At 42.4% G+C, this 25,608-nt stretch overlaps 1 protein-coding gene across 3 annotated transcripts; it reads left to right on the top strand.

Moving 5' to 3' along the window:
- Positions 1-30: 30 nt before the first annotated feature.
- Casp3 (caspase 3) lies at positions 31-25,177 on the top strand. 3 transcript variants are annotated; one of them, XM_036166951.1, is made up of 7 exons: positions 31-80; positions 12,029-12,096; positions 14,798-14,922; positions 17,931-18,059; positions 19,121-19,296; positions 19,561-19,681; positions 23,426-25,177. In XM_036166951.1, the coding sequence occupies exons 2-7, from the start codon at positions 12,044-12,046 to the stop codon at positions 23,653-23,655; spliced, it is 834 nt and encodes a 277-aa protein (XP_036022844.1). In that variant the 5' UTR covers positions 31-80; positions 12,029-12,043; the 3' UTR covers positions 23,656-25,177. The 3 variants fall into 3 exon arrangements, with proteins under 3 accessions (XP_036022844.1, XP_036022843.1, XP_036022842.1); XM_036166950.1 differs by lacking the exon at positions 31-80 and adding an exon at positions 147-228; XM_036166949.1 differs by lacking the exon at positions 31-80 and adding an exon at positions 357-615.
- Positions 25,178-25,608: the final 431 nt, after the last annotated feature.

The following is a 25,608-nucleotide window of genomic DNA, read 5'->3' on the forward strand; positions in this document are numbered from 1 at the left end:
CCGGGGCTGCGGCCGCCCAGCTCCAGGGGGCGGAGCACCGACCCGAGCTGAGAAAACAAGTCCGGACCGGCGCGCACGAGGTGGGGGCTTGGGGGCGGGGCCGGGGCGGGGCGTGGGCGTGGTATGGCGTAGGCGGGGCTAGGGCAGCGGGGGGTAGCTGCGGTTGCAGTGCAGGAGCTGGTGAGATCGAAGCCGGGTGTCCTGCGTCGTGGATCTTGGGGCGGCTGGGTAAGTGCTGGCTGCCCTCACCCCTTCCCGGGCCTGCGCTGGGAGCCGGCGTTCTCAGCCTGCCCGTTGTACAGCTGCTTCGAGGAGGTGGAGGAAGCGGGCGATCTGGGTGGAGGATCCTTTGTGTTGCCTACTGGCTTACTTAGGCATGCACCAAAGGCACAGAAGCTGGAAACCTCGCAGCGGGCGCGATCCCAAGCTGGGAGCCCAGACCCGGGAGGCCGAGCCAGTGTCCCTGAGCCCGGGTGAACCGAGGCTGGGCTCAGACCCCCGAGCCTGGCGCCTGGGCCGCGCCGAGGAGCAAAAGGTGGAGGCCCGAATCGGTAGATGGCCCCGAGCACAGAGCTTCAGGGGCGGGAACTGGGCAGGAAGGGGGTGAGCCCGGAGGTGAGTGAGCTTGGAGGCCGGGTGGCGGGAGGTGGCGGGCTCTTAGAGCCCCAGGCCGAGGCGTGGACTCGGGAGCAAAGGATGGATAAAGAAAATTCTGCCCTGGGGCCTGGAGACCAACCTGATGCTGACCTTGAGGCTAGCTCTAAAAGACCTAGTCTACTGCCCGAGTGTTTTTAGTCTCTACCTCTGGTTTTCTCGAGTTCACTGTGTGATTTTGGTTCTTGCAGAGAGCATTGCTTCCCAATTCTGTTTCTCATCCGGAAGCCTTTCGTGAATACCCCAGCTCATTCCTTTGTTGGTCCGTCACTGTAGGAGCTGCGTTGACATCCCTTGGGTCACGCTCAGTTATTGTTACTTATTATTGATCTACTGAGAAGCCCGGCTTGAGCAGCTGGGTCTTTGCCCCTTTCTCCGTTGAGTCACCCAGGAAACGTCCTTTTCAGTCACCTCTCACGGACCCCACTCCTTCCGCTGTTAGGCTTTTAGTCACCAAACCCTGGCTCTTCTGCTGATACTCTTTTCCCAATACATTTGTTTGTGAATAGGAACTCCTCCTTAGGTGTCCGTTCTTAGTAAACAATTCAGGGTTAAACCTTCCCGTTTCTTCCCTAGCAGCAGGCATTTCCTGAAAGCAGATGTGTCATGTCCTCTACTTTTGCTTGTTTCCCAACAAAACTGAGCAAACACCACTGTTGAGCATGGTGCCCCTCATTGTGTTTTGCACAAGAGTGCTCATCCATTTGTTTGATTCCAGTAAAAACGATGAATTGAAATGTGAAGTTCGGTAACACTATGAGTGTGCAAAACAGAAGGAGATCATGCTAAGCTGGGGTTTGGCTAACCACCGGGAAGCCACTTTCAGTGTGTTATGGTGGCCATGGCAAGAGCTTGAATCATCCCTGTCACAACCCAGTGTTTAAGCTTTGGCTTTGATTTGCTCTCCAGCAGAACAAGGCTATTGGAAAGTAAGACTGTTTTAGTGAGTGGACAGTTTATTGAAATGTAGCACTGGACCTGCTTGTTACAGAGTAACAAGTGAAATACTGCACCTAATTAGATCAGATTGCTTTTGTCCTTCCGAAGAAAGGTCTTGCCTCCTGCCGTCTTAAGAGCCCTGTATCTTTATCTGATATAAGCAATTACTGTGCCACTCTGTTTCACTTTCAAACCTATCAACACATCATGTAGAACCCTTCATGAAGAACACTTCATCATGGCCTTTCTAAAGTTACAACACATTCCTTATTTTCTTCTAAGACCTTTCATTAATTCTGGTCTTAGAGTTAGATAATACTTTAAGTTCTATACCCATGATGGGGCTTTTAAAGAAAGATGTGGAAATTCTTATACCCTTAAGTACTGTTATATATTCATTTAACAAATTTATTTTTAAAGTATTGGAGAGGAAACTTTCCTCTCTGTGTCTGACCATCTTGAAGCCAGATCCCAAGGTGATTACCAGCTCATTCATAAATCAGGCATAGTCTATACAATCCATAGGGTTGCTGTAAAGATCAGATGAAATAATGTATGTAACAATGTTTTGTTAAGTGTGAGGTTCTACATAATCATTTTTGTTACCTTCAATGTTCCCCATAGAGCTTCTTCATTCTGCTAAAAGTACAATAAAATTATCTAACGAGAACTGAACATGGGCTAGCATCTACCCTGCTGCCATTTTAAATACCAGTGAACATGGATAAAAGCTCTCTATATAGATAGGGTCTGCCTCTTCTCCTGCTTCAGACACTCAAGGTCCAGTGCAGTTTATGTATATGGTTGATAAGTAAATTATATAGTTATATGTAATTTATACAGACACTTTTGTTTGTTTGTTTGTTTTGTTTTTTTCGAGACAGTTTCTCTGTGCAATTTTGATGCCTGTCCTGGATCTCTGTAGACCAGAGGCAGAGGCAGGCGGATCTCAGTGAGTTTGAGGCCAGCCTGGGCTACAGAGTGAGTTTAAGGAAAGGCACCAAAGCTACACAGAGAAACCCTGTCTTGAAAAACCAAAGAGAGAGAGAGAGAGAGAGAGAGAGAGAGAGAGCGAGCATATGGGGTCTTAAGGTCTGAAAGGGTTTTGCTGTTTTCATTTGTCCCTCTAAAAACTGTGGTCTGAGGGTTTCATTTGGGAGTGGATGAGACAGACAGACCCTTTGAAGATAGTAAGTGCTGCGTTCTTTTTGACTTGTAGCGCAAGGTCAGGTAGGTTCAGCATACTTGCTTCCCTTGTGTGGCCCATACCAGAAACAAGAAAACAAGATCATGTATTTGTCCCTAAGTAACTGAACTGTTCTCCATATTTTCTTCCCCGTCCCAGCTTGCATCTTTTCCCTTTCATCATTTTATTCTAAACATTAAAAGATTGGCTTTATCAGGCTCAATGGTATCAGACGGTTCAATGTGTCCCCAAATGAACTGAGACCAGGTGGGACAGATTCGAAAAACAAAACAAAAAGCCACTGGTGCACTACAGATGAAATCTTTTCTTAACCAGACTATTGTGAAACGGGCGCTTTCTGTTTCATTTACTTAATATGAAAGTCCCAGTGCTTGTGAGGCTGTGTCCTCACTGATAGGCAGTTGATACAATCCTGATCTTTCTCATATTGTTCTGCATAGATACAGGTAGGCTTCCAGAAGCTTCACTCCTATGGTGGCTTCCCCTTCCTATTGACAGGAAAGTAGGTAGACCTATAGAAAACATTCTAATGACTTTCATTGAATGACTGAATGCTTAAATAGATATTTTACATTTATAAATAAATTACCCAATGGCATGAAAAACATCATAATCGTTTGTAGTATGAATCTTAAAGGTTCTTATTAAAAAAATCAAACCTGAGGTCAGTTATTGGGGTGACTGCTGGAAGATCAGAGAAGCAGAACAAGCTACAGCTTTCTCACCTTGTTAGTTCCTCATCTGATCCTGTTTCCTCAGACTGGATGCCTCTCAGTCCTCATCCAGAATGGATCTCAGCTGAACCGCTGCTCCAAAGCCTAAAAGCTTAACCAGCCAAGTGCTTCTAGTTTCTGCTCTTCATGCTTTATATATCTTTCTGCTTTCTGCCATCACTCCCTGGGATTAAAGGCTGGATTTCTGGGATTAAAGGCGTGTGTCTCCATGCTGGCTGTATCCTTGAACACACAGAGATCCGCCTAGCTCTGCCTCCCAAGTGCTGGGATTAAAGGCGTGCACCACCACCACCACCACCACCACCACCACCACCACCACCACCCAACTTCTGCTATGGCTTGCTCTGACCCATTTTCTAGCCACCATTTTTGGCTGTCTGTTCTCTGACCCCAGATAAGTTTATTTCGGGGAACACACAATATTTTGGGGGAACACAATACCACAATCATTATTCCTATTTTCTTCATTGCAATAAGTGCACTATAGTTGACCTGCATTTGTGGACTTTACCCACCCACAGTTAGGATTATGAGAGAATAGACATTGAATCTGTATTGAAATGTACAGATTTTTTAATCAATCACTGTTCAACACTGCATGAAAATTTTATGTTGTACTAGGTATTATTAGTAATGTAGTAGGGATGCTTAACTTATCTGTAAAAAAAAAAAAATGCACCATTTTATACAAAGGATTTGGACTTGGATTTGCTATTTGAGGCAGGTTCTAGAACTAGTCATCCAGGAGTGCTGAGGAACAATGGTGTATTTGATTTCAGTTTTTAATCAGTTTCTGTCATGCCATATTTGTTTCAAATCTTACTTAATTGGAGCACTTGGGCCTATGGGGTTTTGTTCCCTTGAAATTAACTGTAGTTTTGACACTCCTATATTGTGTTGAGCAGTTTAGAGACTATAGAGTTGAGTTTGCTACCTGGAAGCTGGAGCTGTGACTCTGTCACTTAAAAAATGATTGACTTTCTAAGCTCCATTTAACTCGGATGTAAGGTGGAACCATTATGCGTCGGAATTATTGGGAAGACCAGTTGGAAATACTTGTGCACTGCCCGGTCTAGCATGTGTGAACTGGAAGTAAGAGGAACACTTACTTGTTAAGTCTAATTTTGAACATTCGTATCAGAGATGAGGAGTGTTGATTCTGGTGTGTCATTATGAAATTGAGGAAACAGAGACCAGATTTGATGCCTGGGCTCATAAGGTCTTCGTAGGTCAGCCATTGGAACAGCCCAGTGGTAGGGGACAAATTTCTTCAATCAAGAACACCCCAAACCAAGTCTGGGGAGGTGGTTCAGAACATGGGTACCCGAGTTCGGATCCCTAGCTCCCACATGAAAACTGAGGGTGGCGAACTGTGGTGTAATCCTCCCTGTGCAGGGTGTAGGCAAGCACACCCTCACACTCATGCATATAACACACACATACACACCCACCTCTAAAATTGGTTTGTACTAATGTAACATCTCATTTCAAATCCCTACCACAAGCAAGCTCTCATTTACCTATTTTGTAATGGGTATTTATTTGTCTTGTTTTAAGTTTTCATTGATATGTAATACCTCACTGTCTAGTTTTTGGTTTTAGAAATAACTTCTGTTCCTCTGCTTTATTTAATTCCGAAGATTACTTGCTGTGTCCTCCATGGTTACAAGAGGAGACTGCCAAACACCCATGTTAATAGAAACAAGTTCCAATCTCTTGATTCTTTAAGGCAATCACAGAGTAGGGTGTTTAAATCTCCATTTCAAACGTATGCCAACATTTCCAAACTTTTGAACAGATGATCGGCGTTGCTTCTGTGATCAAGGGATCTGGGAACTAGAGAAGTCAATCAAAGCCCTAAATTCCAGAATGCCAGGAGGCCAAAGGCATCCACCTATAGCTTCCTGGTGACCATTAAATGTTTTCTGAACTTTTCCAATCGTTTGAATCTAAACTAATCAGGGATCTTCAGCAAATCAGAAACAGTCGTGGTGAGTTGGCTGCTGAGCCAGAATGGATTGTTGTAAAACACCGTTTCTGTTCCCTACTTTAATAACCTAAGCTCCTGCCATTATCAGGGACAGTCTATACATCCCTGAAGAGATATATTTTTTTTAATCCTTCAAAGATGAGATCACCCTCCCTAGAATAATTTGTATCCAGCTGGGTATTAGCTAATGGAGATGAGGTAATGCTAAGCTCCTTCCCAAGAGTGTGGATTTGGTACCTCACGTGCAAAAAACAGATGATGACAGATAGTGTGAATGTGCACATGCCTCATGCTAGAAGGATTTTGATTTTGTATGAGAAATGTAGCAGTTTATCAAGATGAGCTGATAACAGACAGTCTACAGTGTTCAAGTGTTAAGAATGAAAAACACTATATATTATGGTATTTGTTCCTGAGAAATCCTTATCAAATAGGAAGATAACATTTTAACTTCTGTTCTAAATGATTTTTTTTCTTTCATCCACTCATGACTTTAGTAAAAGAAATTCAGTTGTTTTATGGCTAATGTCAAAGTGATTATAGTTCCTTACATTAAGACTCATCTGTCTGAGTTTTTTTCTAATTTTCCTTAATTGATTATAGAAAACTGGCAGGGTATATGAATAGGAAATGACAACTTAAATGTCACCTAATATTTAGTTAAACTCTAGCATTGGGGGGGGGGGGGGCAGCAAGATAGCTCATCAAGTAAGGTTCTGTGGAGATACATTGTTTGCAATCTAGGAAATAAAGCTTGCCTGAAGACCAGAGGACAGAGCCAGCCACAGAGTTAGCCACAGAGGTCAGGCAGTGGTGGCCCACACCTTTAATCCCAGCACTAGGAAGGTTGAAACAGGAAGTGATAGGGCTGGGCAGAGAAAGGAATACAAGGTGGGAGGAGACAGGAACTCTCTCACTCAGGCTGAGGATCTGGTGAGGTAAGAGGTGGTGGCTGTGGCTTGCTCTTCTTCTCTGATCTTTCAGCTTTCACCCTGATATCTGGCTCCAGGCTTTTATTAAAAGTCTATTTAGGATCTATGCAACAAGGTTTTTTCCCTACCAAGCCTAACTACCTGAGTTTGTTCCCCAGCATCCACATGGTGTACACAAGAGAACCAGAAACGGCTCCCAAGGTTTGTTGGCCTCTGACCTCCTATACTCACATGCCCCAAAACACACAGTAGATTAAATTTTAAATGCAGCTGAAGTCTTACATTGGCCAGGGCCAGGAAGCAAATGTTACAAAGTTCTGGAAGCTGATTACTATAAAGCTTGTATTTGGGTGTGCCGGTCAGAAGGGGGAATAGTTTTATCCCACAGTTGGCGTGAGACAAAAGGTCATTAAAACTCAGTTTTCCAGTCTGAGTGACTGTACTATTTGTAGTTCTTGGAAAGAGACTTTTAGAACCATGATAGTTGGCGGGAACCAGTAAACACTAAGGGTTCTCAAGCTTACACTGAATTCTGTAGGGTGCAAGCTCATGCAGAGGGCTAATTTGAGGCAGACCATGGGGACACTGGCAGAGACTCAAATTCAGAAGTTGTCTAATCTTAGTTTCTGATAGAAGTTGCTTTAATGTTTAGAGTAATTAAGACATACCCCCTATCTGTCTGGTCCACACAGACTCCTCATTATTAACACCCCCCCCCCCAGAGTAGTACATTTGTTAGAACTGATGAGCCTGGTTGACATCATTGTCCTCCAAAGTCTTACAGGTCACAGTAAGGTTCATTCTTGGCACTGTCTGCTTTAAGCTGGGGTAAGCATATGACAACTTGTATCCACTTCTGTAGCATAGCTGGGACAGGTTTCACTGTCTTCAGACACCCTCCACGCTCTCCCTCCTCTTCCATAACCCTTTGCAGCCATGGTCTGCTTAGGCCCGCCATGTTTTCGTCTTTTCCAGAAGGTTAGATGGTGAAAATGGCACTGTCGGCCTTTTCAAAGCTGCCGCTTTGACTTAGTGATGATGTGTTATGGTCCGCCATGTCTTCTTGATGCGCGATGTGAGCATCATCTCTCACGCTTCTTTGACATCGCTCTTTTCCTGTTGAGTCCCACTTTCTTTTTCTTTCTTTCTTCCTTTCCTCCTTCCTTCCTTCCTTCCTTCCTTCCTTCCTTCCTTTCTTTCTCTTTCTGTTTTTTGGCTTTTTTTTTTTTTCAACTACACATTTCCCATTGGTTGACCGCTGGAAAGATTATGTTCTCCTGGGCCCAAATGTGTATTAAACCATTTGGTTTTCTATCTTCTGTCTAGACTTCTTAGTGATGCTGTACTCTTCTCTAGTTAATCAAATTAGCTGCCCCTTGTTTCTCAACCACACATTGCTAAGTATTTTAGCTTGCGGTCTGCTCACTTTGAAAAGTTACAGCTAGAGACAAGTTGATCTTTGTGATATTTCTAGTTCATGGAAATTTGAGATTTCTTAGTACCAACATGTTTGTTGTCCAGAAGAAACCAAAAGACCCAAACTTGGTAAAAAAGCAAAGAGGAGTGACTGTTTTCTCAGTAGCATATTATGCTTAGTTTTTCACACTTGGTTTTATGAGATTGTGCAGCCTGGCCTGGAGCTTGCCTGGTGAATCAGACTAACCTCAAACTCAGCAGCCCTCCAGCCTTGGACTCCAGAGTTTTGAGCTTACACATGTGTGCCACCGGGCTCCACCATTTTTTCTCTTTGCTCTTGAAATAGGGTTGGGGATTGAAGTTGCCTAGCATGATCCCGGTGACACGGCTATGGTTGACCTTATTTTATAAAATAATATTGGATACTGTTTTCTAACACTGAAATGTGTTAAGAGTAAGTTAGAAGACATCGAAGAGCATTACAAAGTAAGTGGTCAGCCATCCTACCACTCAGACAGATGCTGCTAATAAATATGGTAAAATGTAAACAAATCATGCAGGGTTTCTCTGATTTATTTTCACTTAGCCTTATAATGCTGGCATTTATGTTGTTGATGAGGGCTTTAAGAAAACTGTAAAGGGAGTTAGCAGCAGCAACTTATATGGGTTTGCTATAACAGTTATTTCTCTGTACTTACACTCAGGGATTTCTTTTTGTTTGTCTTTTTGTTTTTTTTCAAGACAGGGTTTCTCTGTGAAGCCCTGGCTGTCCTGGAACTATCTGTAGACCAGGCTGGCTTTGAACTCACAGAGATCCACCTGCCTCTGCCTCCCGAGTGCTGGCACTAAAGGCACTGCTCTGCTAACACTCTCAGTTTTTATAACTAATGCATAGTCTTCCTTACTTCCTCCACTCCTGAGGGCATTTGTAGACACTCTTAGGAGAGTGAGTTTGCTACCTCAAACTTCACAGTTTTTATGAGCAAATGGGGAGAAACCCCCAAAATACCTTCAGGAGGTCTTATCAGTTTATGTCCTACCCAGTATGAATGAAAATGCCTCTTCCACACGCTTGCTGGTGTTGTGTCTGATCCCATTTGGGTATTACTTGGTAAAATTTAGAGGTACGTCCACAGGAAACTGAAGACATTTGGAGTTTCTTGACCCACAGTTTACCTTCTAAATACAAAGGGAGTGGGTGCCATCCTGTGAGCAGTACCAAGGCCTTCTCTTATTGCCTTCCCCGGCCTCTCTGTTACCTTGTACTGGAGCTGTGACTCAGTGACAGAGACTCAGTGACTTGTGCCTGAGGCCCTGGGTCAACCCCCAGCACCTGCCTAACACGTCAATACACTATTTTGCTTTCATTTTCTTTCCTGTGGATGTGCTTGCCCTGTTCCTACCTGAGGTAAATTCCACATGTATGCTGGACATCTCATGGCATTCCTTCAGAAACCCCAGTGCTCCTCCGCTCTTGAATTACTAATTTCCCGTTTCCCACTATGCCGTTCTCACCGACCTAGGAAGTATGTATGGCTTAACAAAAAGGCATCCTCTGTCCCTCCCTCCCGTCCAGCTACTGTCCATTTCTCTCCTGTTCACAGCCAAGCAGGAAAGAACTTTTTGCTACTAACCGGGAAGAGTTGCTTATCCAGTTGCTTTTCTCAACCCAGGACAACCACTGGTTCCTTTAAAGTGCAATTTTCAAAAAGTGAAATCTTGGCCGCTCAAACAGAAAATAAGCCTGTGTCCAGAATTTTATTCACCTGCTAGCTAATGAGTCGAACCAATCATCAGATGTTAAGTCCAGTTCAAAAAAATTGGAAGAACAAGCAAATGTAAAGAGCTGGCCGGGGCGAGAGCAATTTACTGGTCGTTATGAAACTAGTTACTTTCTATAAGGCAATAACTATAATTTAGAAGGATTGGTGTTTTTATCAAGTATAAATATGTTGTGTCAATACAAGACAAATTTATGTTTTGTTATGGGAAGAATCACTGTGTAGCTGCTACTTTTTATGGCTTAATTTCCTCCAAAGTTGGAAACTGGCCTAGCCAGTAGTGAGTTATACAAAAGACTCATGCCCTGGGGAATTCAATAATCTAGGGAGTCCTCTGGGTAACACCCAACATCCCACTGAAATGGTATCTAGTCATTTCTTTGGCTTGGATGTTTGTCCTTACAACCCGCACTGTGGCCATGACATGTTCCATAAAGCCAGTGGCCTTCTGCCCTCCTTGAAGTAGGCCTTCTGGCAAGGTTGGAAAAGGTGAGCGTCCCCGAAAGGCTTCTGGGAGTGTTGGCACACCACATTCACCCAGTTGGCTTTGCTCTCGGCTCTTCTGCTGACTCTACTTCCTCTAACCAACTTCTAAGTCACAGGATACCCAGACTGTTCAGCTCCAGTTCTGGCCTCTGTCATCTCCCTGGACTATTCAGAATACGTCTCACTGGCCCCTGTGCTTTAGCAGCCAGAGCGTGCAGAGTCCTCTTTGGCTTTAGCTTTGGCGATGTTCTCGCTTCGTTAATGGTCCTAAGACCTTGTGTGATCTTGCTCTTCCTATCTTCCTGCCCCAACACTAGTCAAACTGGTCTTGCTGTACCTTGAGTAGAGCAGATTGTTCCCAGGCCTTGGATCTAGCTGATGTTTACCACCCCGGGGCGGGGGCAGCCTCCCTCTGTGTCGTTCAGATCTCTATAATGCCACCTCAGAGATGACTCCCTGACCACCTCGCTAAAGTAGCTTATACTCCCAGGTCTTAATCCTTTTTCATTTTCCTCACAGTCCCAACGGTGGCTGAAACCTTAGTTTCCATCTCTGGTTCTTTCTAGAATTCAAGTTTCTTTTTCTTTCTTTCTTTCTTTTTTTTTTTTTTAAGATTTATTTATTTAATATGTATGGTGTTCTGCCTGCATGTATCCCTACAGGCCAGAAGAGAGCGCCATATCTCATTATGGATGGTTGTGAGCCACCATGTGGTTGCTGGGAATTGAACTCAGGACCTCTGGAAGAGTAGCCAGTGCTCTTAACCGCTGGGCCATCTCTCCAGCCCAAATTCAAGTTTCTTGAAGGTAGACTTGGCACAAAGTGTATGCTCTCTACATATTTGCCTGCTGACTAAAAGCATGGTACATCCCACTGTGCTCACGTCTTCCTGTGGTTTTCTAGAAAGCCTACCAGAATAAAAACTGTAGAAAGCAAAGGAATGCAAACCACTGGCTTTTGAAGACGAATGAAGCATTGTCCTCTTCTGTGGTTAAACTGAAGGGGTCACATCCTCTTCTCTGTATTCTTTCTCCAACTGTTCCCAAAGGCACCCCAAGCTGGGGTGTGGGGTGGGGTGGAGCGGGGCAGATAGTAGGATCTTAGATTTGGGGACTTCCATGAAGCTGTCCTGGTAGTTCTGATTTTAGCATAGGACTGAGGTTCAAAGTTGTGTTTTGATTGAAATATTTGACCTAGATATTGGCCTTCTAGAGTCTGAAGATTCATTCGGGATTCGTTAGTACTTGTTTATGTTTTATTTCTGTTTGTCTGTCTTTATTTGGGGAGGCATACTCCCATGGCAGTGTCTTTCCTTCTAGAGAACTCTAGAAGGCAAGGAGCTGACTTCTTTAGCATAGCAGATGAGGAGAGGTGCACACGTCTTGTATTTGTGGACACTATGTCACTTAGTATTAGAAGTCAAGTTTCTGAGTGGGAGACTCTGGAGGTTTGGAAGTCCCTGGGACCCTCCCCATTGTGACATAGTGTTCTTACTACGTGATTAGTGTTTGGGTTTCGTTTTAGTTGTGTTGAGCTAGAAGCTGAGTTCCAGTAAATAACTGATTCCGTTGGGTAACCAAGGAAAGAAGGTGTTATCTGTTTTATAGACGGGGGCACACAAATGGGGGGAAAAAGGAAGACTGAGCTACTGCACACTCTGTTTTGATATATAATTCACAGTAAAGGAAGAGCGAGCAAGGAGAAGGGGTACACACTGTGGTACCATTGCAAAGGATCATGGTCCGTCCACACATTGACTTACAGGGCCAATAGCAATGGAGACAAAACAAGAACTCCAGGAGAAAAAAGCATAGCATTGCTAATTAATATACTGCTCTGGCTCTAGAATGATTTGTTATGGGTAACATCTCTTTTTTTCTCTATTCCAGTTAAGACAAGTGACCATGGAGAACAACGAAACCTCCGTGGATTCCAAATCCATTAATAATTTTGAAGTGTGAGTATTTATTTCTTTTTATTTGTTGTTGTTTAAGGCAGGTTCTCCACCTACCCCAGGCTAACCTGGAGCTCAGTAGTCCAGGCTAGCTTCAAACCTGTGATGGCTCCTGACCTCTGTTTCACCGCGCCTGGTGAAATTGGTATAAATGGAATTCTGTGGAGTCAAAGGAAGATGTGTTTGTGGAACACATCCACATCCCGCTTTGAGGAATAGAGAAGCAGAGGGGAAGGGGCTTTAAGCCAGAGAGCAAGCTGCCTCCCGCCTCCGGCAGCTGTGAGGCTTTAGATAAATGCATTCCTCTGATCTCATCTTAACTAAGGTGACCGGGCAAGACTTGAGAGCATGGAGGTTGTTTAGGTACTGTGTTAAGTGCCTGGCTGGTAAAGAGGGCAACAGAAGATGGTGAAGAATCAGCATTAGGCAGTGGGAATTACAGTTCTGTGGTCGATTGTAAGATTTGCATCCCTTATCCAAAATGACTAAAACCAGAAGTATTTTAGATTTCTGGACTCTCAGATTGGAACATAGTCACATATATGTAATGAAATGCATAGAGCTGGGACCTCAAGTGTGTGTGTGTGTGTGTGTGTGTGTGTGTGTGTGTGTGTGTGTGTGTGTGCAGGTGCATGTGGACCACAGTGCACACGTGGCGGTCGGAGGCCAACTTTTCCTTGTTTCTGCTGCAAGTGCCCTAGGCTAGCCGGCAAGCATCCACCTAGTCTCCTATCTCCGCCTCCCATCATGCAGCAGGAATGCTGTGAACACAGGTGTGTGTCACCACTTAGAGCACCCTGTGACCCTTTAATACAGTTCCTCATGTGCTGGTGACCCCCATTATAGCATTATTTTCGTTGCTACTTCATAACTGTAATTTTGCTACCATTATGAATTGTAATGTAGATATTTGCTATGCAACCCCTATGAAAGGATCATTCAACACTCCACCCATAGGTTGAGAGCCACTGACTTAAAGCTTTTTATGTGGTTCCCAGTGATTGAACTCAGGCTGTTAGGACTGTACAGAAAGTGCTGTTACCTACTGAGTTGTCTCCCTGGCCTATACATTTTAAACCCGTGAATCTATTTCTGTTCATATAAGCTTTAGACACGCATCCCAAAGCTAACTTGATATAATATTTTTAGTGTGCCTATGTTTTAAAAGTAACCTGTCACGTGGGGCTTGCTGTGACTTTTTCTACTGTGGCATCATGTTGGCATTCAAAAACTTTCTAATTTCAGAGCATTCCTGAGTCTAGATTTTAGAATAGGATGTATAGCCTGTTCCTATGTGACCTAATTTTCTCTGTAAAGTATGGGGCCATTATCTCCAGCTGTGAATCATGGTTCTTTTTGTCTGACCTTGACCCCCTTACTTTTAATACTTCATTGTTTTTAGGATTGTGTAAAATATAAGATACTCTTAAGGCTGGGTATGCATCCTTATCAATCAGTGTTGCTTGGCTGTTCCTAGACATAGTGCTTCTAGAGTCTTCCTGCATCATGGGTCAGGTCTGTGCCCAGTCTGTCGCATATGTTGGAGCACAGCTGCACCTTTATGAGCATCTTGCTCTGGGTTAGCTTCACTTGGCCAAACTGAGTCTCTACTAGGACAGCTGGTGAGCCTAAGAGATTAATATCTAGCCTTGAAAATAGTCACTGAGCTCTGGTCTACCTAGCTAACATTTTACATCAGTACTTCCACACAAGTATTTTCCAGAATTTATGATGGTTCATCCATGTGTTAATAAGTTATCCATTGGTTCAGCTCATGTTTAAGGACTGAGTAGTGTGTGTGTGTGTGTGTGTGTGTGTGTGTGAGAGAGAGAGAGAGAGAGAGAGAGAGAGAGAGAGAGAGAAGGGGGGGGTATTAGATAAGAGGATCACCCAGGGCCAACCTAGGCTACATATAGCAAGAAGATGGCTTCAAAAACAAAATCTTTTTTGTTGTTGTTGTTTTTCAAGACAGGGTTTCTCTGTATAGTTTTGGTGCCTGTCCTGGATCTCACTCTGTAGACCAGGCTGGCTTCGAACTCACAGAGATCCGCCTGCCTCTGCCTCCCGAGTGCTGGGATTAAAGGCGTGCACCACCACCGCCCAGCTCAAAACCAAAATCTTTAAAAAAAAAAAAAAAAAAAAAAAAAAAGGCCGGGCGGTGGTGGCGCACGCCTTTAATCCCAGCACTCAGGAGGCAGAGCCAGGTGAATCTTTGTGAGTTCTAGTCCAGCCTGGTCTACAGAGTGAGATCCAGGACAGGCAACAAAGCTACACAGAGAAACCCTGTCTCAAAAAAAAAAAAAAAAAAAAAAAAACCAACCAAAAATGTACTTTTATCACAAAGGATAAATTATTTTATCTAGTGTTTTTTAAAGATGTACTTGGTAAACTTTTAGTGGGCTTTACAGGAAAACCTTCAATGTAAGATCTGAACACCCTTCATCACAATTCTTACTTAGTCTTGGCAGGTCATTTCCTCATCAGTAAATGGGTTCTTGTGAATGTATTTATTTATGCTCTTTTCCCCCCTCGTGCTTGGGATCAAATCCACATGCTGTGGAATTTGAATGAGGGAAGGATGTAACATGAAGTTGGATACATTGATAGCCTTAAACAAATGTTAACTGTTCCTATGAGTCATAAAAAATGTAGTAATAGAGTCATTTCTACCTTTGTAACTAACTGTCGCTTGGTTTCCATGCAGAAAGACCATCCATGGAAGCAAATCAATGGACTCAGGAATATACCTGGACAATAGTTATAAAATGGATTACCCTGAAATGGGTGTATGTATAATAATTAATAATAAGAACTTTCAGAAAAGCACTGGTACGTATCTAACATAATTTTCAAATATTTATGCCATTTATACTGGATATAATATAAAAAGCAATATCAGTGTGTTAATGAGTCAGTAAACTGATACAGGGGGAAAAACACACACACACACACAAAGTGGAGATGCGCTAGAACCTTACAGGTCCCACATGCAATATGAACTCTTCGTCCATGTTCAGAATCTCTGCCTCTCCTGTGACTGCAAAAGGTTGGATTCTGCTGCTATCCAACAAAGCCAATACCTTGAGAAGCTGAGTGATGTGTGGGAGGCCACAGAGGTTTCCTAGTGAGATCTGAGCTTGCTTTACCCAGCAGGGCTGCATAAGGGGATTGATTGACCATGTGCATGGTCACTAGGTGTTGGGAAGGGTCTGCACTTGGCTGTGCTGGGAGGAGGTCTTTTGCCCCACCTGTTGGCATTCCTTTAAAAGGCCCTTTAGAAAAGACAGAAGGGGCCAGTGGATTAGGATCCAGGCCCTCCCAAGGCTATCCTGTGTTTCTATCTGTCTCTCTCTCTCCCCACTGTATCTATCTAAATCTCTTATCCCTCACTCCTCAAAGGGTACTCTGGGAAAAAAGATGAGGGTGATCCCCCCACAGTGATGGAAAAGGTTTCATAAGCAACAAGCCAGCAAGGGTAAAGATGAATGACTGGCACCTCTGCCCTGGGGCAGCTGAGAAAGTGTCTCTAGCATCCTTTGCAGGGGCCCTTAACTCACAGCCTCAGGCAAATCGACGTGACCCTAAGGTCATTCTAGTCATCCTTAGTCAGTTCTAGGATACAAATTCAGGCCTCTTATCTTAAGCTTGAGGTTGTTGAGTTATCCCCACCCTGTGCCACAATTCCCATTTGCAAGTCTGTGTGCCTGGCTTCAGGCACAGTCTGCTTCTGTGTTTACAACCGTTATTTAATTGAGGCCTTTATCCCAGCCCGAGAATGCATGCACAGGAAAAGGAATGGTGTTTTATACTAATCCTGTGAGTAGTTGTTAAGATATAACTCGGGTTGTGCCATAGATCTACCACACTCCAATGGAAGGCTGCACATCCAAGGGTATGTGGGCAGCAGAAAGTGGACTTGATGATATTTGTTTTGTTTTGGTGTGTTTTGAGACAGAGTTTCTCTATAGTTTTAGTGCCTGTCCTGAACTCACGCTGTAGACCAGGCTGGCCTCGAACTCACAGAGATCCATCTGTCTTTGCCTCCTGAATGCTGGGATTGAAGGCATGCACTACCACCGCCCAGCCATTGATGGGTTTTTTAAAAAAGAGGACACAAAGTTGGCTGGAGAGGGAGGAGTCATGGGCCTAGAAGGAGTTGGGGGCACAGGGGTGAATATGGCGAAAATACATTGTATGAAATTCTCAAAGAACTAGTTGAGAAAACAAGAAAAAATAAAATTAAAGAAGAAAAGGAGGAGAGAAAAAAAACAAGAAAATGGTCGGTAGAGTGCTTGCTTGTCATACATGGAGACATAGTTCTATCCCCAGTTCCACATAAACCCTGTGTCATGGTACATTCCTGTAATTCCATCACTGGCACTTGGGAGGAAGAAGTAGAAAGATGCCAGCCTGGGCTAATGGGACCCTGTCTCAGAGCAAACAAAAACCAACAAAACCAAACCTTACCTCAACATCTTTACTTCTAGAAGTTAAGTGTCCCGTGTGTGTGGCTGAGCTGTACTGATGATCTATAGTCCTCATTGGTACCTCCTTGATGGTCTGCAGTCCCCATTGGTACCTCCTTGATGGTCTGCAGTCCTCATTGGTACCTCCTTGATGCCGATAAGAGGTTCTCCTTCCCTTCTTCCCATGGTCCTCTTCTTGCACCATGTGGATACCAGGGATCAAATTCAAGTTATCAGGCTTGGCAGCAGGTGTCCCTGAACAAGCTGAAAGGTCCCCAACTTTATCACATTGAACAAATTTGCTTCCTTCTTTCTTTTAAAACCAAGCATCTGTCCTGCTAAGCATGCATGTACAAAGGGCAGATTTTTAGCTCATTTGTGTTCTGCATCCATCACGTGAACAAACAAAGCTAGTAATAAGCATCTTGTAATGGTTGGAATGACCAAACATTACCCACATAGCAGAATACCTGATTAGCAATACTAAGCCGATAATATTTGGATTTTTTTTTTCCCCAAAAAAAGATGTGTAAGAGAGCTGGGCAGTAGTGGCTCATGCCTTTAATCTCAGCACTTGAGAGGCAGAGCCAGGCGGATCTCTGTGAGTTCAAGGCCAGCCTGGTCTACAGAGCAAGATCCAGGATAGGCACCAAAACTACACAGAGAAACCCTGTCTTGAAAAACCAAAAAAGAAAAAAAAAAAAGATATGCAAATAATACTGTCTTAAAATGGATTTAACCTAGAATCAAATATAGTGTCTGTGAGGTAAGTCATATAAACAAAACTAAGATCACATACTTTTTTCTATCTTTCTAAAATTTATAGAATGGATATTATCATGTTACATGAAATAAATTAGCGATTTTTAAAAAGATCGGTGATCATTTCTCCATGGTCTTAGAAAATATTCATCATGAACTGAGCTTGGTGGCCTGTGCCTATAACCCCAGCACTTGGGAGGATTATTATGAGCTCAAGACCAAGTTGGGCTACAGCATGAGACTTTGCCAATGAATGCATGAATGAATGAGTGAGTGAGTGAGTCAGATGGTAACATAGTGCTTCATCATCTAAACAAATCACAATTCATCAGGCAAAACCTCTATTGCTGGGCATCTGAAGCCCCCTCTTGTTTTCGCTGTTGAAGCTGCTGTGGAGAATGTCCCCGACGCGACAGCTCATAGCAGCTAGTACAAAGAAGTGTCTAGTGTGCTAACAGATTACAGACTGTGGCCATGATCATAATACATAGTTTTCTTAACATTGAAAAGGAAGAGTTCATTGGTTGTGTGAATTGTTGAATAGCTCATTTAATCTCAAAGCAGTTATTTTTTTACATTGCAATTAAGAGACGTTCTCTCTGTCCCAAGGAATGACCTCTCGGTCTGGTACTGATGTCGACGCAGCCAAACTCAGAGAGACATTCATGGGCCTGAAATACGAAGTCCGGAATAAGAATGACCTTACTCGTGAAGACATTGTGGAATTGATGGATAAGGGTAAGAAGGAACTAAGTAAAAGAGTTAAATAAAGGAAGCATCTAACAACTATCAAAGGACAGATATGACATGTCTGCAGAACTCAGCCAGAAATGGCACATCCATACCTCAACCCTTCACACACAAAAGGCTCAGAGACCTTGGCAGAAGATGGGGCAGAAAGAGATTAAGAGCCAGAGCCTGGGGAGGACCAGAGGGAAGACATGATAGGAAGTCTACACTCAGGAACTCAGAGCAGTTGGGGTTGCCTACTCAGGGTCAAGGCAGTCAGCATTCTAACATGAAAGGGAGAGGGACTCACCAGTCTCCACCTCTAGGCTGGGGCGCTCTTGACACTTGATGGCCACTGGAGGAAGGAGAGTCCATTTTGTTTAAGGGTGTAGTCCCTGATAGGTTGACCACGTTCCAGTAGCATGTGGCCAGCATAAATTGGACTCCGTGATACTTAACAAAACAAAACATAAAGTTGGGAAGTTGGGAGGAAGGATCCAGGAAAAGTTGGGGTGTGTATGTGTAGGGATAAATATGATCAAATCGCTTGTATAGACTTCTCAAATTAATAAAAATACTACATTAAAGGACAACTTTCACTGGGCAGTTTTACTTTATGGTCTAGCTATAATTAGATCTATATATTTAGAGGCATAAAAGTTTGCCTCTGCCTCCCAAGTTCTGGGATTAAAGGTATGTGCCACCATACCCGGCTGCTATATATTTTAGAAAAAGTTTTTAAAAAAATTTTTTTTTTAGTCATGTCACCCCCTTAAGGTTCCAGATATGCTCTGCCTCTGTTAGATTTGGATAATCTTATAATTCTATTCTCAATTTCTTCCTCTTTTGGGCATGGTGTAAATCAGTAACCCCAGAAGTCAGGAAACTAAGGCAGGAAGGGAGATCGTGAATTCAAAACCATCTTGGTCCAATTAGAAAACTGGGTGCAAATCAAGCAGCTGCAGATTCTTCATCATATTCTCAGGCGGTGTCCTAACGTTTCAAGTGAAACTTGCATAGTGTGTCTGTGTCTTTGCTTTGTCTCACGCTATTTCCAAACGCCTTTCCAGTTTCTAAAGAGGACCACAGCAAAAGGAGCAGTTTTGTTTGTGTGATTCTAAGCCACGGCGATGAAGGAGTCATTTTTGGAACAAATGGGCCCATTGAACTGAAAAAACTAACTAGTTACTTCAGAGGCGACTACTGCCGAAGCCTGACTGGAAAGCCCAAACTCTTCATCATCCAGGTAGTACACAGAGCAGCTCGATGCCTGCTTGAAACGAGATTAACTTACTTATTAGTATTTACCTTTTGTTCTGGGGCTCCAGGACTGTTATATCTGTATTTATTTAAACCGCCACTTAGGAAACAATGGAGTACATTTCAATGTTGCTCTTCTATCAGAAAGACTTACCAATTTCCATACCGCTCTTACAGTTTTCAGATGTAAGTTCTGTGTGTTCACTTACTGTGTTTTTATTAAAAGTAAAGTTTGTTTTCTACAACACAGGCCTGCCGGGGTACGGAGCTGGACTGTGGCATTGAGACAGACAGCGGAACTGACGATGACATGGCGTGCCAGAAGATACCCGTGGAAGCCGACTTCCTGTATGCTTACTCCACAGCGCCTGGTAAGAATGCTTCAAAGGAGTGTTCTGTGTGGACTGTAGATGAATGACATTATGACTAGCTTTAGAGTTGAACAGTAAGGACTGTGTTTTAAAGGCTATTAAGATTTTTATAGGGTTGGGGATTTAGCTCAGTGGTAGAGCGCTTGCCTAGCAAGCTCAAGGCCCTGGGTTTGGTCCTCAGCTCCGGTTTTAAAAAAAAAAAAAAAAGATTTTTATATGCCCCTCACAAAGATTTTTACACCCTTAAAATAACTAACATGTTGTCTTAGTTATTTTTCTGTTGCCATGACAGAACATGATGGCCAAGGCAACTTAGAAAAGAAAATGCTTAATTTGGAGCCTATCATTACAAAGGGTTTGAGTCCAGGCTGGAGAGATGGCTCAGTGAAGAGCACCGACTGCTCTTCCAGAGGTCCTGAGTTCAATTCCCGACAACCACATGGTGGCTCACAACCATCTGTAATGAGATCTGGTGCCCTCTTCTGGCCTGCAGTCATATATGCTGTATACATAATAAATAAATGAATCTTTAAAAAACAAAACAAAAAAACCCAAAGGGTTTGAGTCCATAACTATCATGGAGAGAAAGGGGAGGTGGGACATGGCAGTAGATAAGCAGGTGTGGTGCACATCTGTAAGCATATATATAGAACAAAGCAGAGAGAACTAACTGGGAATGGCATGGATTTCTGAAACCTTGAAGCTCCCCTGACATACCTCCTCCATCAAGGCCACACCCCCTAATCCTCCCCAAGTAGTTCCACAGATTAGGAACCAAGTATTCAAATCACCACCACCACCACAGACACACACACACACACACACACACACACACACACACACACACACAGAGACAGACAGACAGACAGACAGACAGACAGACAGACAGAGACAGAAGGTATTGGGTGTGGACCTATATGTATATATGTATGTGTCATCACAGAGGAGAAAACTGAATCCCACAAATTGTCTTTTAGTTCCATGTGCACTGTGGCATATGCATAACCATACACACAAAATGAGTAAGTAAACAAATAAATCTATTAGAACAAATAAATAAAATATACTCAATCTTGTTTCTTTTATCCACTAAGTATCTTAAATTATCCCATCTGTCTTTTCCCTCTGGGTTTTTCCCATTCTCTTCTATAAATCTTACTCTTACTCCATGACTTGCTGAGTGGCTGGATGGTTGGCCCCTGAAGTCCTTCTTTCTTTCTGGCTTCTTTCTTATTCTCTTTCCCCAAATTTCTCCTTCTATATATCCTCTCTGCCTGACAGCCCCGCCTATCCTTTCTCCTGCCTTGCTATTGGCTGATCAGCTCTTCATTAGACCATCAGGTGTTTTAGACAGGCACCGTAACACAACTTCACAGAGTTAAACAAATGCAACATAAACAAAAGTAACACCTCAAAATAATAAAATAAAAGTAAAAGGATTTTAACTTAAACATAGTAAAACTATATACAATAACAATATCAAGTAAGGATTACATTCACAATATTCTGTCCATTTGTGGTTAGCATATTCCAAGAAAATAATGCATTGTCTATCCTAGCTAGTGAATCCAAAATTTTACACCTAATTTGCTTTCTATCATAACTAAGGAAAACTGCAACTAACTAGTTTTCAGCTCCATCAAAGACCCAGAAGAATGTAATATTATCTAACAACAGAGACATTTGGCTGTCTGATCAGTCACCTAAAGTTCCTTTGCAGCCTTGGGGCACCTATCTTCAGCCTACAGGCCCAAGCATCTGGCAGACTTTTCTATGAAGCAGGAATTTTGGACTGTCCTGCTTTGTTTTGGCAAAATTTCTCACTTTCCTCTGTGTCTTGTAGAATATCTGACAGACTCTTCTTTTTTTTTTTTTTTAAAGATTTATTTATTTACTATGTACACAGTGTTCTGCCTACATGCTATAAAAGGGCACCAGATCTCGTTGTAAATGGTTGTGAACCACCATGTGGTTGCTGGGAATTGAACTCAGGACCTCTGGAAGAGCAGCCAATGCTCTTAACCACTGAGCCATCTCTCCAGCCCCCTGGCAGACTCTTCTGTGAAGCAGGAATTTTGAAGGACTGTTCTGCCTTGTTTTGGCTAAGTTCAGCAGTCTTTCCTGTGTGTCCTGCATGTCCAGTCTGCACAGCAAATTGTCATCAGTCAAAGGCAAGAGCAGTTTCTTTGCCCAGTGGCTAACCTTGCTACAATGAGAGCAAACTTCATAAAGAGTTTCTTCAATGCCCATCATCTTCTCTGAACTAAATTGGTGCTGCCAGAAGTATATGTGTACCATTGTCATGAAAAGCTCTAAGTTAACAAAACATTTTAAATGCCACATACTGTACATCATAATAACAGCTTTCGAAAACTGGAATTTCACCTTTACATTTTTAAATGCACAGGTACAATACCTTAAACAAGAATATAAACATATACAATATGTTATAACAAAAATAACCTTAAATTTTTAACATTATAGAAAAATCCTTTAAACAAGAGTAGAAACATATATACAGTGTAACAAAATAAACTTTAAATTTGTATGAATAGTCTATATTCCCCTAAATGATAATAAATATCCATAACCCATCAAATAACCAAAGACCACCCACACCACCTAACTCTTGGAAATGTGGGCATAGTCTTCTCTAAACTGCTTCCTGCTTCCTGTGGGTGAAGTATCTTTAGAGTCCCAGAGAGAAAATTTCAGATAATGGCCAATTCCTGGGAAGACCAGCAGTAACCTTTGCTGATAGATATCACCTGTCAAGATTCAGGAGGTCTTACCTGATCAAACCTGATCCATATTAACCCTGAAGGAATCCACAGCCTCTCATCTCTTGTGGAAACAAAACTCTAAAGCATTTTTTATTTCTTTTTTTTTTTTTTTTTTTTTACTTTTTAAATTTAAAAGTGAAGGCATTCCTAAAATATATAGGCTGATTTATTTCAACAGTTCCTCTTTCAATTCCAGGTCTCTTTGCAGCTGTCCTTTGCTTTTCAACAATCAAAAAAATTCAAAGTCAACACAATAACATACAGGATACAGACTACCTGTGTATTTCCCATCTTATGTGGTTTTTTTCTATTATTATACCCTTTACCTTTTCTTAAGCCTGCACACATTTGTTAAACACACTGTAACCTGTTTAGAAGTTTTTCTGTCTGGACCTCTTTAACTGCGGATCTCTAGTCTTTTTGGACCATACTAGCAAACTTCAGACTACTAGGGTACACTTGGATCCTCCACATGCGGCTTTTGCCTGGCTTGGCCTGCTTCTCTGGTCGTGAAAGCCAAGCATGAAACTTGCAGATTGAGGTTTGTCTGACCAGGAACTGCTTCAACCTTCCTAGAGCTCTAGAATGCTGATGCTTGCACTGTGGTGGGAATTTTTACTTAATTTTTTGTTCCTACTTAATGTGCTAGCTGCTCAAGGGCTCAGTGACTGACGGGAACTGTCCGGATGAAACTAAAGGAGCCGCATCTTTTTGTTCGTTTGTTTGTTTGTGTTTGACTCAGCCCTACGTGGAAATAAGGGCCCACGTTGGAACACCAGAATGTTGTTGTTTGTTTTTTGGCTCTTCACAGAGCTAAACAAACGCAATATAAACAAAAGCAATGCACCTTAAAATAAGATCCTACAACATTTTTATTGTGACTATGTAAAAATGTATGAAGTCTGCTAACATGATGGTATGAAGTAATGGCGACTATGGTGCTTTGTGTTTTGCCTTGTAGGTTACTACTCCTGGAGAAACTCAAAGGACGGGTCCTGGTTCATCCAGTCACTTTGTGCCATGCTAAAACTGTATGCCCACAAGCTTGAGTTTATGCACATTCTTACTCGCGTGAACCGGAAGGTAGCGACAGAATTCGAGTCCTTCTCCCTTGACGCCACTTTCCATGCGAAGAAGCAGATCCCTTGTATTGTGTCTATGCTCACAAAAGAACTGTACTTTTACCACTAAGGAAACGATTGGGGGTTTATTTCTCTTTGTTTTATTTTGAATGCCAAATGGGGAAACGGTTTCAGGTGTTCAAATCAAATCTGACGTTCCAGTTGGTACTTTGAGCCGTACCACTGCCCTACCAATGCAACCACAGTACGGCTACCTCAAGCTCAACATCAGGTAGTTGAAATGGAATTGAATTAGGAACAAATAAATGTCAGTGATGGTACTATCATAATAGAGGAACTTACAAATTTACCCTTTTTATAATTAGCAAGATTTGCTGATACTATGAACTTTCAAATAATTATGAAGAAATTAAACATGATTTTATACTCCCTATACACACTTAAGAATGTCATTCTAGTTTTTGTTAAACTATAGAAATAATAGTGTCAAATGATAGGTCTTGGAACTTGAATCCGTGGGCAGAGTCAAAGGCTTGAACCTTTGTTTTGGAAGTGATGTATAGAAACGAAGCATATCACCAGTAGCATTCACTGTAGCTGCTGGTTTTGTGATGTGTCCTGAGCATGTATTTGTTATTTTTAAAAAATTAAGTTTCATTATTGAAAAAAAAAATTGAGTATTTATGTGAGAGGAAAACATGAGTGAATTTGGTTGACTCTTTGAAGGCTACCATACATCAGTAGTGGACATGATGGCAAGGTGCTAAGTCTACCAGCATTTGTTCCTTACTTGTTCTTATATAAATCAGGTTAGTTTTACAGACCAGCAAAATATCTAGAGGATGGTTATGGAACAGCCTCCAATTGTTGATTATTAGAATGAAATAAAGAAATTCTGCAGGAACATACTAAAATACCAGCTATAAAACAGAATGTAAAGTGAGGAAGAATGAATCTACTGTAACTGGAGAAATATGGTTTTAGCCAGAGCAGAGACGTGGCAGAGACAGCTTCAGAAAGGACTACCAGCTGGGCTCACTCACGAGTGCTCATTTATGTGGATGATGTCCACCAGGTCCAAGTCACCACGGTGAGAAAGTGAGCCAGATCAGGAACTTCTCTGAGAAAGGGCTTTCCCAGAGTCTTGAGAAAGATCCCTGAACTCCATGTGCAGAGTCTGTAAGCATGCTGAGTTTTCTGTTGAAGTTTACAATAAAAGGAAACCCATGGTGATGTTTGTATTATCACCAGAAATGAAAGGACCATGCCACACAGGACTTGGAAGACATCTAGTCACAGACCCTGCAGCCCACAGGGGAAGCTGCAGAGTGGAGTCCAGTCCCATCAGAGAGGCTGTGCTCCAGGCTTTTCTTCATTCATGAAGATGCTGAGCCATTGCTGCCTAGCCTGATGTGTCCAGCATTTCACATAAGCTTCCTTTTTGCTCAAAGAAAGGAAGGAACTCACATTTATGATGAGTAGATTGTTATTTAGACTGGATCTGTAAACTCTAAGTAAATGTAGCATGTGATGGTATCCTAAAGTGTGTTTCCATGTATCAATTTTATAAAAGTTTGTTGCCTTTTTATTTTAAAACATAAATTCAGATTAAAAAGTATCAGTGTATTTGAGTTTTTGTTGTCGATACTTTTGGTGTTGTGATAACTACATGAAAGTTAAAATAGTTTTAGGAGAGTCAAAGAAGATGCAGCAGGGCCCTAATTAATATTTTGAGGTGTTGGCAAGTGACAAGACCTGAGGGGATGGATATGATTTAAACCCTGAAAAAGAATATAGCAAGGGAGGGGTTTATCTCTTTCAGTGTTTATATAATCACGGCTGCTATAAAATCAAGAACAAAACTGGATCAAGGAACTCTTATTCCCAAGGAGTAAAGTGGCATGAATATTTTTTATTTAGCCTCTTTAACCTGTGCCTGGGGGCTGGAGAGATGGCTCAGTGGTTAAGAGCAGTGGCTGTTCTAAATAAATCTTTAAAAAAAAAAAAATCTGTAGTTCTCTATAATGTTCTAAGAAAAAGCTAGCCTATTTTAATTTCCTGG

Source organism: Onychomys torridus, chromosome 17, assembly GCF_903995425.1.
Source record: "Onychomys torridus chromosome 17, mOncTor1.1, whole genome shotgun sequence".
In the NCBI taxonomy this organism is placed as follows: domain Eukaryota; kingdom Metazoa; phylum Chordata; class Mammalia; order Rodentia; family Cricetidae; genus Onychomys; species Onychomys torridus.